At 32.3% G+C, this 17876-nt stretch overlaps 1 protein-coding gene across 2 annotated transcripts in view; it reads left to right on the top strand.

Moving 5' to 3' along the window:
* brp (ELKS/RAB6-interacting/CAST family member bruchpilot) overlaps window positions 1-2645 on the top strand; it is a 43584-nt gene extending 40939 nt beyond the window's left edge. For both annotated transcript variants that reach the window (XM_090115228.1, XM_090115227.1), the window contains exon 20: window positions 638-2645. In XM_090115228.1, the coding sequence (XP_089971354.1) occupies window positions 638-667 (30 nt within the window). In that variant the 3' untranslated portion in view covers window positions 668-2645. The remainder of the gene's footprint in view (window positions 1-637) is intronic.
* Window positions 2646-17876: the final 15231 nt, after the last annotated feature.

Raw genomic sequence — 17876 nt, 5'->3', positions numbered from 1 at the left:
CTACAGCAAATTAAAAAATATAGGACAATACTCTTACCGCTTCTGTGCCCGTCTTGTGTGTGTGTTGCCCTTAATAAAATGTCTGTTTTTTAATATTGTATTGGATCTTGAGTGTGACGATTTGTTTTGAGTGCCGTTTGTAAATAGGTAACGATTGTTAAAGGTTTGATTGAAGTATGTTAGAGCCTTATATTTCAAAGAACCTGAAACTGAATAATATGCACTTTATTACACCCAGACATCCGAATAAAGGTGTCTGTGAATAGTTTGTGTATGCAACAAGAAATACCGGGCACATTTTCCTAACATGAAAACAATGTTTAATGCTAAATTTGATTATAATTTAAAACAATCTCTCTTAAAAAATCTAATTCATTCCTCATATTTGTCTCCTTAATAGTCATAATTCAGGGTCGAGATATTAGTCAGGTCAATGTCTATTTGTTATAAGAAACAACTCACCAATAATGTCTTCAATTCTAAGAGCAATAAAATACTGCTAGAATTAGATGCAATCGTATAATTAAGCCAACTATGTGTTCTTGGAAAATCAATAGCGATTAATCGATGTTGAATAATAAGTGCCAATCAATTTTTAAGACTAGAAATCAATTATGTGAAATAGCATTGTTTACAGGAGGAGGACATCCCCGCCACTGTGCTGTGACGTCTTAAAGCTAAGTCTTATCTGTGTTGTGGCCTAATACCATCGCACTTGTCATCTCATCCGCTACTTTACCAATCATCGCTTTTCACCAGCCTAATTGCCAATATTCCTAACCAAAGATTGTGAAGGAATACTTTTTCTATCCTTGTAGTCTATGACTCAAAACCATTGACAGTTCAATTTTGGGGGGAAACGTAGATGTCAATTTTGACAGCTGTCAGAAATGTTGTTTTTTTATTCGTGATTAAATTTGTTTTTCTCTGTTTTATTGAATTGTTTTTATTTATTCTCACACGATACGACACGGAACCATTTTGAGTGATACAAAATAATATTTTTTTAAACGAAATTGATTGATATTTAGTGGAGATTATTTATCCTATTTATATACCCTATTAAAGCACTTGTTAAAAGTTGTATACATGTAAAGCAATAAATTAACCTCTGCTCGTCTTAGATTATTCATATTGGTGTCTATTTTTTAACTAGTAAAGTCTTCTACAGATGCTGATAATGAATTGTTATGAAACTAATGTTAATCCTATGATAATACTTGATGCTTACTTCTATTTTATTTTAAGCACTATCTCAATAAAAATGTTAATGTAAAACAATATGATACTCTTATTTAAAATATTTATTTAAACGTGGAAAATACTGAGATGCACGGTTTTGAAAAACAGTTAAAATAATACTTTAGAATTATTTTTGAAATTACATATCATGCACAAAGTTTGAAAGCCTTTGGGCATATCATTATGTTACGTAGCTTGAAATGTAGAATTGGTATTAAAGACAATGCTTAACGAATCAATAAAGCACTGCCTTATGAAATAAGAGTTTCCTTTCGATTGAGAGCCTACGTAAGCTTAGGGACGTCTGTTCGCCTCGGGTGTACGAAACAGAGTGACGTATGCGGTAACTTGCATCCTGTATGGCAGCTATTTTCAACTACCCACAGTATTTATAATGTGAAATTGTGAGCTTTTTATATTTTTTACAACCGTCTTGCAAGTGTGATAGGCGTGTAGACAATCCAATTTGTGAATATAATTTATTATATGCATATGTATGAATGGTACTTGTACATTACGTTGACTTCGTTAGACATAATTGTTGTTTTATGAAAGTTTTATCCGTTGTTCTGATACTTGAATTATTTATCCACGTTACAGTTCATAAATTGGATATTCTGTACAAAGTATGTGACATGAAATTATGTTTATCCGAAGACAATGGTCGCTTCAACATGGAAATAATTTATTTACTCCTTTTACGATGTTAATTGAATTTGTTACGGGTCCAAAAGGCCATTGTCTTTTATTTTACTGTCAATTTTTATTGTTCTTCAATGTCAGATCCATAGAGAATTCCTCGGGCATAAAGTCGAGGTGTTACATTGCTAATGTAGTGTGTATCTATGATAGATGAGATTAGAAAAGCTGCAATGTGTTGTTGATTTCTAAAACGAAAATTATGTTCCAATAAATACAGATAACTAATAAATAATTATAATTAAGTTTTTGCATTGTTGTTAGGTACAATTGAAACATTTTTAACGGGTTAAAACTTGGATTATACTTATATTATAATGCTGATTATTAGAGTTGAGAGAATATTTTTTTCATTTTCTCTTCTGTTTATAACATTTTTACAGTCTATTACAGATATAAAACCTTTGTTTTCTATGTCAATAAGTTTCAACAGCATTATTTTAGTTTATATTTAAATATGTTTTTTCTCCAGATTTGTTTAATTACGAAGTTCTTAGCATTATAATGTAACAAGCTCTACTCAACTAGACTTTGCAGCTATAATTTTGTATTGATAAAGTGTAGGTGAATTATATTATCACAATAATAATATTAGTTAATTGTTATTATGGTATGACGTTCGTATTGTTTCACACGTTGTATTGACCGATATGCTAATGTAAGGATAAATGTTCTTTGAAATATAATATCTTCGTATAATATGATTTGTGTCTATTATTTATTATCCATCCTTTTCCTGTCTTGGTTTAATCACAAATATATTAAAGTTAGATAATAACACCTTCTTCAAACAATGATAGTGTTTACTGTTAACCAACATTCAAAAATGCGAAAAATTGCACACTTTATAACAAAATTTATAATTATTGTTTAAAGCACAGGGTGAAGTTATATCAAGGCTATATCGAACAGAAGCTGCGGGCGAAAAGCTAGTTTCTATATTTATATCTACAACTAATCCAACAATAAAGACAATACAATCTGTGAATGAATTTATAAAAGGTTGCTGTAATTTTAAGTAGAAAATATTTCTATAAAATACAAACTTTAATTATAAAATAACACAATAAGCATTATATTGAGGAATTAACTGAGAATATGGCATCCGGGCTTAACGATCAGTGTCTATAAAATAATAACACAAAATATTATGTACTTCTTAAAATATATAATATGAATAGAAATATTTAGAAAATTTAAAATATCACGATTAATCGTAAATAGATAAATTATGTACACTTCCAAACACAATTTTGTTTCCTCGCCATCTATCGTGGAGTAGATTTGTATATAGAAAGTCACTAAAATGTATACAAGAAAAGTTTTATCTATTCAGCACTAGATGGCGCTACATAATTTCATCATCGACAAAGCGATTACTTTTTATGTTTATTTGCCTACGGATTGTTTACAACTTTCTTTAAAAATTTTATAAAAACTAATTATTAATATAAGTGGAATATAAAAATATACATGAAGATGAAATAATAATGATATTTAAACTTTATATCAGGTACCTACCTACTTTCTCATAATTATTAATTATTATTAGTGTCACTAAAATGGTATTGAAAAAATAACATTCGTTACCTAGGTAGGTACTAGGTACCATAGGTACTTTACGTACAAAATAAAAATATGACTTTTTATAGAATAATATATTTGTTATAGACCGGGAGATACTGACACAAAATTTCGAGTCATTTGTAACAAGGATGGCGGTTCTACAGGGGTCTTAGTACGCAATGACAAAAAGAAAAATGATGGTGTGAACGCTGGTACCGGTGGCTTAGTCGCGTGGGCGTTTGTCGAACTCGTCGGAAAAATAGCAAAAGTCAAACGATTTGTAACACAAAAATTTTAGAATTTACCGATAGCCCATAAAAAAGGAGTAGGCGGTAGTGTCATGCCATACTTTTCCGGTGTGACTTACAGCCCGCCATACCGATGCGAATGTGTTGATTTAAATAAAACAATCATTCAACCATTTGTACCAGGCTAACTTTTGCACAGGTAACTATCGTCGTGCAGCCATTTACGAAAATCGCCATGCCATACTTTTCGGACGATTCCAAATGGTCGCCATACCGCCGAAAATCTGCAAAAAATTTTTATTTCGCCAAACTTTTTGTACCAGTATTGCATTTGGATTTTTGGAGAGTATTTGATAAAATGTGACCATTATTATATTTGCCATACTTCTAGTAGGGGGAAAAAGTGCTGTCATACTTGAAAACTTAATTTATTATTAATTTATATAAGTGAAGATTTCCAACACATAGATCTTTGAAATTTTGTATTTATATTTGTTGATCCTCAAACTTACAGGAAAAATAAGTGCCATACTGTTACAAATCGTTTGACTTTCGCTATTTTCCGACGAGTTCGACTAACGCCCACGCGACTAAGCCGCCGGTACCAGCGTTCACGCCATCGTTTTTCTTTTTGTCATTGCGTACTAAGACCCCTGTAGAACCGCCATCCTGTTACAAATGACTCGAAATTTTGTGTCAGTATCTCCCGGTCTATTAGTAATCATCCATATACCGACTACTACTACTTACGAATAAGACCTACCTAAATACTATTAGACTGTTACTTTGAGAAACAATTAAATCTAGTACGAACAAGCAAAAATGAAATCGAAATGTCGCAGGCTATGGCTAGTAGGTAGTTTTTATGTAATTGTGCTAGGGTTAGGCCTATTTACTTTATAAATATTATTTTTAAGTAAATTACTTTCATCGATGTTGGATGATGTGTGATGATGATCATTATATGTACAGGTCTAACGCATACAAATTAATATTACTTATTATTTTCATAATAACGATAACTGTTAAGAAACACTGAAATATGAACTTGTAAGTGACTCACTGCTTAAGTGACGTAAACAATTCGTTCAGCATCCTATTGTCGTGCAAAAGCAACAGGATTTTCAACTCGAAGTTCCTCCCAACGGATAATCCGTAAATTGGTGCACACTTCAGGTTGTTGTCTTATAAAGCAGTGACGTCACTCACGTCAGCTATCGCTTCGTTGGTTTGAGCAGCGCTAACCAATAGAAGCATCAGCAGATATGTAGTTTAAGAAGAAATATGGTTTCTGGATTTTTGGTGACAGAATTTGCGCATTGTTAAATAGTTTAAAAAAAAATCAAAAAAATCAAAAATATTTATTCAGTAACAAATATGTTTACAATTATATCAGTCATTGAGACATCCTTTTAAGTTTTAAGCATTAATAGCTTGTGTTAGAACATCTCGCTCTTCCTAGAGTACATTACCATTTATTGTTACACGAATAACATTTTCTTGATTAAAGTAAAAAATGATATAAAGATAATTTATTATTATAATTTATTTTGTTTTTGAATTAATTTATAACAGACACACATAAACTTTCCTTTTTCAGTCTTGTATTATACGTGCGTAAATAATGTGCTATACCTACTTAGGTACTTCATAATATTATGTGTGTATATATATTTTTTATCTGACAACCCTACGTTCGCCCCAATCGAGTCGCGAGCGGAACTCCCGCGCACCTGTTTCCGGTGACGTCACTCGATGGCGGGAATAAATATTATTTTAAGGAAATCAAACGAGTTACCTGATGGGGACTTACAATATACCACGGATGTAGGCCTGTGAGAGTTGGAGAGAATTTGCTTATAAAAGTAAATAAGCTAAAACTAGCTTTTGGTACATTTAGTCGCATAATTTTTGTAAGGCTAAAATCCCGAATTGTTGGTCATATTAAAATAATATTTTCATAAACATTACATTATTTTTTTAAATAAATTCGATTTATTACATTCGAAGTAAATTAACTTTTATTATATTTGTTATGAAACAATATAATAGAAGAGTAAAAACAGGGATGGAAATACACATTATTATCATACAAAGAATTAAAACAATTAGAAAGAAATTAATTCGACTTAACAAAAACTCAACCCCCATAATAAGTCGGTCGAATTTACACCGCACTATTTTTAGTTTTTGTGGAATGCTGCGGTTATCCTAATTGGTGTAATAGGCGGCCAGACGTGGCTCCAAGGCAATCTGTCTTATGGTGTATTTGTGGTAAGAATTCTGCATTAGATACGTGTTTGATGTTACGTAAGTTTGAAAAAATTTTCAATGCAGCTTTATTGTGTGTTGTGCATATAATGTAAGCTTCTATATTTACCACGAAGACTGTATTCACATACTTACGTACTTTTTATTTTAAACATTATTGATGATATTTTAATTGTAGCAAATAACCATTACTCCATACTTCAAACACTGTTTTTTGAAAATCATCAAAGTGGAATCAGTAACTTACACTTAAAAGTAAACACATAATTTACAATATTAGGGTCATGACTTCTACTTACATTATAGTATGCTGTCTATAAAAACTGTTTGTTATATATAAAATATTAAGAATTGAAAGTGAGCAAATTAAATAATAAATAACAAATACAAACATCTTAACCGTACAACAGCTCTGCGCAGGATTAAAAAGTGATTATAGTAATTTAATTTTTCTTAGATTTATTTATGTTAAACGTATACAGAGGAGATTGAATAATGACGGGTTTGGTGATAGACGGAAAGGTCTGCTTTTTATTATTATCGGTTTAGACTTTAGAGTTTAGACTTGGTGTACCTATATTTAACCATGCCACTTTTTTTTAAGTTTACTTTTTTTGTTATAATAATTGGTATTATATAGCACATCTGCTATGTAGGTATGTATTAAATCTTGGTCAATAAAAAATAATATAAATTAATATATATATACAGGGTGTAATCGTTAAGTGTGCACAGGCGATTTTTCCGTAAGTATTACAGATAACAAAAAACTTTAAACTGATATCGAAAGTACTTAACCTAATGAGTAAAATGGCCGTAATAAATTTTTAAAATTAAATCGAGAAATATCAAAAAAATTATCTTTAAACCCTCCCATACATTAAGTATGAAATATGAATATCCCGTATACATTTAATATGAAAGATTTTAGCTTTCTTTTTCTTTTTTGGTTTTCTGCTTTAATTACTTCGCAAATTTGAAGTGGCATTTTCCACGCTTTTCCGGACATTTTCACGCATTTTCCGGATATTTTCCGGGGATTTTCCGAGCATTTTCCGGGCATTTTCCACGCTTTTTCCGGACATTTCCACGCATTTTCCGGATATTTTCCAGACATTTCCCTGGCATTTTCCGGTTATTTTCCGGGATTTTCCAGACATTAACCGGGAATTTCCCAGGCATTTTCCGGGGATTTTCCGAGCATTTCCCGGGGATTTTAAGGATGTTTCCCAGACATTTTCCGAACATTTCCCTGGCATACTTTCGATATCAGTTTAAAGTTTTTTGTTATCTGTAATACTTACGGAAAAATCGCCTGTGCACACTTAACGATTACACCCTGCATATAGCTTGTGACACTCAGGAGACATGAAGCTCCAATCGATTAATCGGTAATATTATTAGTTATTTTTAATAAATCCCGAAAAATATGTGGTTTTGAATTTTTCAAAGTGTACAGCTCCCAACATCATAAATCAATTTTTAGTTTAGGGCGAATAGGGAAGCTTTTTGACGATTAGCAGCTATTCCCTCGCCTTCAGAGGATTTCAATCGACAGTTCTGCTTGTGGTGCTGTGTTTCATTATGTATTGTTATTGTAAACAATTTCTTTGGTCAAACGTTTATAAAATAAAAATTTATAAATCAAATTAAAATTTATACATATCATATGTGTTTGTCACCATTCTCCAAACTAGTTTCCAACCCAACATACAAGAGAACCAACCACTAAGCCTTCAGTACCAAAAATTACGTAACAAATTCGTATTAACAAAATTATCCGAAATGATGTCATCCGTACCGATTTATCTGGTGACCATTGCATATACTATACACACATACATGTACATAAGTATGGACGCATGTGTGCGATAATGCAGTAATGGCATTTCACACGAGTAATTTATATCGAACCTTTTTTTGAGTGTGAAACTGCTATAATAAAGAAAATAAATATATTATAGAGACGATGTGGAGGATGGCTATCTAGTATCTACCTATAGCTTATTGTAAGACAATATCATGTTTCAAATAATTACTAAATCATTAATAGAAGCCTTTTAATGATTTAATAATTATCTGAAACATAATAATATTATGTCTTATAATGAGATAGATAGATAATAATTGTTACGATTTTCATTTCAATATTTTATATTTTATAGGTAGGTTCATACAAAAAAATATATACATGGATAGATAAAATATTACTGTATACTGAATTCTGAATTTTGTTTAATTTTCAAGAAAGTTCTGTGTTTTATGTCTCGTATGAAGAGCCTTTAATGTAGATGGCTCAAAACATATAAAACAGGCGAGCAAAGAGCTTTTAAAACTATTGAATATCCTGCGCAAGGGATTGTAAGCTTTATTGCACATAAATAAAGCACAAATTGGCGTGTCCTTAAAATATTATTCAAAAAGCGCGGACAAATAATGAGATGGACTGCGGATACTTTGTACTAGGAATTATATGGTTGATATTTTGTAATTAAATTCATTTTAATTTTTAATTGCACTAGTAAGAACGCAACATCTTTTTTAACGTAGATTTGAAAATAGATTTAATTTTCTTATCTAGTGTAATGGTAGATACAATTATGCGTTTTTATGCTGCAGATCTTGGACAATGGACATAATATTATAAAATGTTCGATTATGTTTTCATAGAATAAAATGTTCTCACTAGTAGAGGGGTATTTGCCGCCTACGCCTACGCAAAGCTAGGAATGAAAACAGAGTTTAAGAAAAATCTAAAAAAAAGTAATAATAATCAGTGTATTCAACATAATATATAAGTTCGATTAAGCATATTACACCGATGCCGGGACACTCTGGATAGGTAAAACTATTCATCAAAAGTCTTAAAAAATGATAGCCATACTAGAATGTCACATCCACCCACAAGAATCGATTCGAAACTCTACAGTAAGTAACTTCCTATAATATTATAAATAATTTAAAAGTATTTTAATTTATTTGTTACCTAATAATACTACGTATAGTATTATATTGTCTGTGTTAAATAATTCTTATATATAAAAATGAATCGCAAAATGTGTTGGTAAGCACATAACTCGAGAACGGCTGAACCGATTTCGATAATTCTTTTTTTATTATATTCCTTGAAGTACGAGGATGGTTCTTATGTAGAGAAAACGTAAACATGTACCACGGGCGAAGCCGGGGCGGACCGCTAGTCTTCTTATATATAAAAATGAATCGCAAAATGTGTTGGTAAGCGCATAACTCGAGAACGGCTGAACCGATTTCGATAATTCTTTTTTTATTATATTCCTTGAAGTACGAGGATGGTTCTTAAGTAGAGAAAACGTAAACATGTACCACGGGCGAAGCCGGGGCGGACCGCTAGTAATACATAATAATATGTACCAATAAACACCCATGTTTAAAGCATAAAAAAACAAGGGACTATAAAAAAAATCAAAGTATCAAGACCATTCACACAGCATACAGTACCAAGCATGCGCACGCAGTATCTATCCATTATACAATAAGTTTTATATAATGATTATATACGTTAAGTACATAATTATATATTGTCCGGTAGAGCAGTGGCTAGAGGTTTTGTTAAATAGGTCACGAGTTCGACTAATTGTTTTAATTTTTTCGCATTATATTCGTCGTCATCAGACCATATTTAATTGTCCTACTACAGGGACATGAGCCTCCTAAGTCCTATAAGGGTTTAGACTTAAGGCCATTATATTATAACAGATGATTGATGCAACTTCGTCTGCCATCAAAAGGAATTTTCGATGCTGCGGTCCTCTTTGTCGAAGCTTTCATATTATATATTAGCTCCGCGGTTTTACCCGTAGTGCTCCGCTCCTGTTGGTCTTAGTGAGATGATATACAGCCTATGGCCTTCTTCGATAAATGGGCTATCTAACACCGAAAGAATTTTTCAAATCGGACCAATAGTCCCCGAGATTAGCGCGTTCAAACAAACAAACTCTTCAGCTTTATAATATTAGTATAGATTCTTCGTCTTCATTGACAAATAGACTATCTATTCACCAAATTATTATTTAACAAAAAACTGAATTATCGACTAATAATTAAGAAATTAGAAATTAAACAATTAATCAAATTCGTCAACTTTGTAAAATTATTTTACAGAACTTCTCGATTTATTATACATCTATCTGGTTTTTAAATAAATATCATCAGCTCATATATTTTCCCACTGCAGGGACAAAGGCCTCCTAGTTTCAGGTTTATCCAGATGGCCAAGTGCGGGTTGGCAGATGTTGGCACATGGCGTCGAACTATTTTTTGATTCTTGGACATGCCGGTTTCAACACTATGTTTTCCTTTACCTATTGCATGTGATGATATTGTGTGATGGCGTTATGTAATGTGCAGATAAATTGAAATAAAAAATCTATTTCGTTTTATAAACCCTTCTCGGTTCTTCCATCTAAAAACCAAGCTATTGAAGATACGAACTAAGCTACTACGCAAACTTAAATCTATACTAATATCATGGACTAATAGAATATTCTATTAGTCCATGCTAATATTATAAAGCTGAAGAGTTTGTTTGTTTGAACGCGCTAATCTCGGGAACTACTGGTCCGATTTGAAAAATTCTTTCAGTGTTAGATAGCCCATTTATCGAGGAAGGTTATAGGCTATATATTATCACGCTACGACCAACAGGGGTGGAGCCACGGGGGTGAAACCGCGCGGAGCAGCTAGTCTATAATAAGATCGCAAATGAATTAAAATACTGGTACACTGAAATTTTCTAAACCTGCAACTTTAGCTAAGTCATCACTAAGATCTAATAAACTATTAAGATTTATTTACTGTAATAATAAAAACTACATAGCTGGGTTTTGTAAGATAATTTTAAAAATATAATGTAAGTTGAACAAAGTCGGGCGTCAGCTAGTTGTTATTATTTACAAACAAACCTGTCATTGATGATACATGAAGCATACAGGTATGTTACATCACCAAATATGAATATTGATGGATATGAATGATAACTATTTGATTTATTCGTAATATATCTTACTAATAATAAACGTGAAAGTTTGTGAGAATGTTTGTTACTCTTTCACGCATAAACAGCTGATCAACATTGGAGACATTTCTGATTTCTTCTATGTATGTATATATATATGTATATATACTAGCGGTCCGCCCCGGCTTCGCCCGTGGTACATATGAAAAATAGATGTTGGCCGATTCTCAGACTTACCCGATATGCACAGAAAATTTCATGAGAATCGGTCCACCCGTTTCGGAGGAGTATGCAGACTAACATTGTGACACGAGAATTTTATATATAAGAAGATATACATATATGAATAAATATATATAATATTTAAATATTTCGGTATTAATAAACCTAAATAATTATATCACACATTTACTAACTATTCAAATACAGATTCTATTTGAGCGGAGACATGAAAGGTCAGATGTCAGGTCACCAAACAGCTCAGAAGCAAAATATAATATTGGAATTAAAATTTTGTAAGTAGGTAACTACCCTAATTAATTATATCAGTTCAATATCATCGAAAAGTCAACCAAAAAAAAACGAATCAATATCAAAATTAAATAATATCAAATTTTATTCCATTTTTCAAAAATTTTCAAAACCAAACTACCTATTATTATTTGCTAATTCCTAATTCAAACGCATTTCCGAACGCGCTGTCTAGAAAAAAAACAAACCATATACCTAACTGTATATATAGGGCCGTACGAAAGTTACTGTTATCTTGGCATATCCTCTCTAGGCAACGCGCCCATAAAGTAACGTATTTATTATCTCTACACTCGCGAAGAACGGTACGGCGTACTTGATGTGCGCGTCTCTCCCCCCTCACTGCTATTGTTACGAACTTCACATAAAGTACCACAATTCGAGACGAGAATATTTCTACCTCTGGTCTCCGATTAAAACGCTATTTTCTCCAAAACCTGCACAAATACATCAAAAGTTCTTATATAGAATGAAAGAGCAAAAAAATTACGATTTTTTGATATGCACATTCATTCAAAACAATGCGATATAATCACGTAAAAAGGCCAGTTTAAATAAATTCCTTATCTCTCTGGCGGCCATTTTAAATGCGGTACTTTATAGACGCGCGCAACCATGTTGAGCCGGATTTGTCTGAAGCGAGAGAGCGCGGAATAAACTCGATACTTGCTGGGTCTCAGAGCAACCCTTCGTCTTATTCTCCGTCCTTGTCTTGCGCGACGCTCGACTGCGCTCCTCTAGTAAAGCTGCGAGTGCACTGCATCGTAAGATATTTTTTAATAATTTTGTATTACTGCACTATTCTACTACTGCATACAAACTAATGTGTACATGCTAATAAGGCCCGTCCGATTAGGGCCCTTCTGGCCTCCTCCACTCAAGCGACAGCTCAAGCCGAGGTTCGTGGTCCCCGTCAAGGGGGGACGCCCTTGTGCATGTCGCTACCAGGGTGAACCTTCAGTTCACCCCCGCGTCCGCGTTAAAATGTAGAAGCCCTTCTGGCTAACATTGAGAGACACCACACAAAAAAAAAAATGCTAATATTGCAGGCATGTTTAAACAGTTTTTCTAGCATTTACACCAACCAAGTAATTAAATTTTCAGTAACGACATTCGACAACTGAATTTCCCGTGATAGTAGAGAAACAAAATTTACCAAGTTTTTAATTCGATTTCGAATCACCTAATAAAAAATGTTGTGTGGTTTTATGAAACCACGGTAACTTAGGCACAAAAGGTATTTGTAACACAAAGGTATTTGTACGATAATAATTGTCGTACGGTTCGACCGTCACGCGACATGCGCTACACAGACCAAAAAGTTTGAGACGATGTAATAAAAGTTTCACTTTAAAAATAAAATATATCTTGACTTATTATCCCGATGTTATGGCGTCAGCGTCGCAACTTATGCTACATAGAATAAAAAAAAATGTTGTGTGGTTTTATGAAACCACGGTAAAAGTGAAACTGTTCGAACGGTTCCGAACACTGCTTTGTGTAGCGCATGTCGCGTGCCGAGTAGGTATACCTACTCGGCAGCCGCGATACACGGGACATGCGCTACACAGACCAAAAAGTTTGAGACGATGTAATAAAAGTTTCACTTTAAAATCCCAAATAATTTGCATTGGCAATTTCAAATATTATCTTGAAATCGCCTAACATTCCTACTGGAGGGGTGACCTTAAGCCCGCGTCCCGGTCGGAGCGCCTACGTAGTTATAGCGCGAATGTACTTTTGCCCACTTTGAAATATATCGTGCCTAGAGTAGAAACACGCAACTGCTATTCTGGGTTTTTTAATAATTTATTTATTTATACGCTATTTTGATATTTGTCGAGATGCTGTTTTGTATATGTATCTAGGTAATAAACTTACAGTTTTGTCATAAGAGATGGACTAATAATTTACTTTTTGTTAAGTTTTAAACTGAATCGGTTATCTTCATTCCATTTTGTCAAGATTATTGTCTTGAATTTGATATTTCAGTTTTATAGCTTATAATAAATAAAAATTTTGATTATTTTCTTGTTAAGCTTTTCTACATTCCATACTAATATTATTTTGTGTTTTAACTGTTGAAAATTAACACAGAAGGCTTATAGTCTACAGTCTACATAGTTTCCATAAAGAAAATTGATCAGTGAAACTCGTCAATATATCTGTTCCAAACTCCAAAAACTGGCATTTTAATAAAATGATTTAAAATTTAAAAGTACTCACACTAGCACTCACTTCATACATTTATTACCAACAAACGAATCATAATGTCCATGTGATTTATCTATTTCGCAGTTGATCTAATGTTTATTGCAGTAATCAAATCATTTGCATTTTATAGCCGCGTGTACATCAATTAAAATGTTATAAGATGATTTATAATCGCTAGCGGATGGGCTAATGAATGAAATGTACGTAAATAAACTTGTGAGCAGAGAAATGCTTGGTTATTAATATTAATTGTATTGGAATTTATGTCGTAAAAAAGTTGTGGAAGAAAACGTAGGTTGTTTGAGTATGTGACTGTTACAATTTTTCTCTTATCAAATTTATGAAATCTAGTATGTAACTTGTAGTTATCACTATCACTACATAGTATAAAACAAAGTCGCTTTCTCTGTCCCTATATCCCTTTGTATGCTTAAATCTTTAAAACTACGAAACTGATTTGGATGCGGTTTTTTTTAATAGATAGAGTGATTCAAGAGGAAGGTTTTAGTATATTATAATTTATTGGGTTTTAGACAAAGCAGGCGAAGTCAAGGGTGGTAAGCTAGTTTAATTAATAATTAAATTAATAGTACATATTAATAAAAATTACATTGAGTATCCCTACATCAATGTAATCAACTTTTTTTTAAATCTATTTATTTATCATCGCTACAAAAATAAGCCGAAATTTTCAGTTCCGCCGTTTCCCGCGCCGAAGGTCAGCTGTCTAGAAGCGGGCGCTTTTTATACATCGAGAGCCCATCCGAGGAAACAAAAAGACTGGATTTATATATTTTTTATTTATTCGCCTTTATTCTCATATTTTATTTTCGTTAAATTTTCGCATATCGCACGTTCGTCCGTTATTGTTTTTGTAAATGTTTCCCGCGCTTTCGACGAACTGTCAACTGTCACCGCGCAAATATGTGGCAAAGGAAACTTGATCGAATGCCCGAATGAGGTTTGACATAAACCGCTTTTTGTAAAAATGCTTTACGCGCGAGTTTCGTTTGATATTTTTAAATTCAGATTTTCTATTTTCACTTGGATAGTGGTTGAATGCTTGAATATTTTATAATGAATACAAAATAGTTTAACTAATAATAATTTGGAATTGAATCAGCAATATGCAAGAAACATTAAAATATTATGTAAATATGTAAATTCCTTGCTCCAGTGAGTATCGTAGGTACACAACCGTTGCAAGCAATAGGTCGTCGGTTCAATTGCATAAATTATTCTCAGGTAATTTAAATAAAATGTGAAGAACTTATAAGTTAAAAGGAAAGCTTTTATAGAGATACTAGCGGCCCGCCCCGGCTTCGCCCGTGGTACATATGAAAAATAGATGTTGGCCGATTCTCAGACTTACCCGATATGCACAGAAAATTTCATGAGAATCGGTCCACCCGTTTCGGAGGAGTATGCAGACTAACATTGTGACACGAGAATTTTATATATAAGATTATTTTATCGAATAGGCATGCTTCTGAGCTAATTTCAGAAAAGGATGATATTTTACATTGATGATTGTTATTACGAAGTATAATTGGTTTTATTTTTATTTTTTATAGCATTTTTACCTAGTCTAGTTTTGAAAATATTATAAAAATTGTTGTTTGTGACTACCAATATACCATATTTAATTTTATAAATAATCTAAATAAAACTGAACTTATCCTGAATGTTGAGAAATGAGAACTAATTTTGAACCAAAACATCTGGAATGAACCCGACCAAAAAATACATTTTTGATTTTCAGAGATTGTACAAAAAAGGTCAGATAGAAAAACAGCCATATCGATAATTACTCATACCTTCTGAATAATGAATATTCATAACAACCTGTTTTCGATATAACAATTTAAATTTTATTCATCTTACAAATGAACAACAAATTGATTACCTATTTTTGTAGATACAGACTCGTAAAAGTAATAATTATATGTACTTATAGGGTATGCTTATTATGTACAGTGAAGTCCAGTAGTGCACACACTCTGTTTGCGCATACCAATGATACAGTCGTGTGAAAAAGTGCTTAGTGGTTTTTTTTAATAAGAAGTATTTGGTGCTATTGTTACTGTTTAATATTAATTGGAATTTGGATGTAAGCAGGAAATTTTGTATTTAATTAATAAACATTTTGATATTTTTTTATTTTATAAGTTGGTACTGAGTTTTGATAGCATACCTACTCTGAAAAAAAAACGCGGTATATTCATCATTGTTTTTAAATTATTGTTTAAAGCTTCCAGCTTATTCTTCAACGTTCAATCTAATTTCTATATATTTGGTGAACGAAGATAAAAATTACTAACACAAGCACAATAAAGAAGTTCGATTGCAATTTTAACTTTTATGAATAAAAGTCATGCAATCTTAATCGTGATGAGGATGCTCCATACACGATATATCTATTTAAAGAATACATAAATAGGTAATTACCATAATAAATAGAAAAAAATGCTATACTTTGCACATGCGTAACGCGCTGTCATGCGTGCATGATCGTCTAATTAAAATATTGTTTACTAGCTTTCCGCCAGCGACTTCGCCCGCTTTGTCTAACAAGTATATATCTAGTCTAATCTAAATCTTTATTGAGAACTAGCTTACCGCCCACGGCTTCGCCCGCTTTGTCTAAAACCTAATAAATTATATACTAAAACCTTCCTCTTGAATCACTCTATCTATTAAAAAAAACCGCATCAAAATCCGTTGCGTAGTTTTAAAGATTTAAGCATACAAAGGGACACAGGGACATAGGGACAGAGAAAGCGACTTTGTTTTATACTATGTAGTGATTACTTTATAAAAATTTGCATCAAAATAATTCGTTTCGTACGTTTTAAGATATGGACAGACAGACAAACAGCAGAAAGCGATATATAGTATTATATAGTGTTGACTAGCTATCCACCAGTGACTTCGCCCACGTAGTCAAAAGAAATTCCCATGAAAATTAGATTTTTAGCGCAGTAATAAGTAGTCGATATCACTCTCCAGCCTCCTAATTATTTGCAGACACAAGAATCAAATCATCTAAACGCTCAGTTGCAACGTGAAAGAATGACAAGCAAACATACTTTTATATAATACTTAGTATTGGATTGGTTTTAAAAAGATATGCGTATATTATGTGAGCTGCTGATTGCCAAGATACCATGCGAAGTCATGCTTTATGATCACCGTGTTTGCCTGAGAATTTTATAATTAATTGTTTGTTTTTCTCTGTTATTTGTTTATTTTCTTCGTTAATTATTGATTAAGGAAAACATACAGGCCTTAATATAGATAGTGGAGTAAACAAACTTTGGCCAAATTAGTTTTTAAATATAAATATACTCAGTGAAAATTTGACTCAAATTTAAACGGGCTAAAAATAATAAAATTACGAAGAACATAATATGTACTTAGTCTATAAGGCATTGTCTAATTTTCTACAAATTATTGATATGTGTACTTAACTAGTTGGAACTTGGAATTTTGAAGAAAATAAAATGGTAAAAAGTATTAGTGTAATGGTCTGTTTTATACTTAGACTTATATCGTATTTCCTATGTTGAATCCTTTTTCCTCTAATAACAATTAATTAGTTTGAAAAGTCTTTATCTTATGCTACGAAACGACAGCACAGAATATTAACTTCCAGAAATTTTATCACGCGAATATTCAAAAAAAAAAAATGTATTTTTCACTCGATTGTCTCTTGTATATAGGTATAATATTAACAAGGTAGGCTGGGGAGCGATGAACAAACAGACCGGAGGCGATACTGCTGTATACATAACAAATGTATAATGTTCCTGAGTGGAATTATACATTTTTAAGTATATTACCTATTTATGTAGCTAATGCTTTGGGTTGGGTTGTTTAGTTTTCTCATTTTGATTACGTTTGAGCATCGTTTGAGGTTATTTCTTTTGTTAGATTTTACGGGAGTTCTCATAAGTTATAGTATAGTAAATATAGATAGGTATAATATTTTTAAATTAGTGACTGGTACTGTAGGGTTCATAACGAACACTATTATTCTATAAATTCTAAAGTCTATCTGTCTGTTTAAGGTACGCTTCCACGGCTGGCAAGTCATAGCACGGAATTAG

Source organism: Colias eurytheme, chromosome 22 (genome assembly GCF_061535395.1).
Source record: "Colias eurytheme isolate Ceu_HAF_F1 chromosome 22, ilColEury1 Martin Lab GWU primary, whole genome shotgun sequence".
NCBI lineage: Eukaryota > Metazoa > Arthropoda > Insecta > Lepidoptera > Pieridae > Colias > Colias eurytheme.
This window is presented reverse-complemented; position numbering and strand designations above follow the sequence as displayed.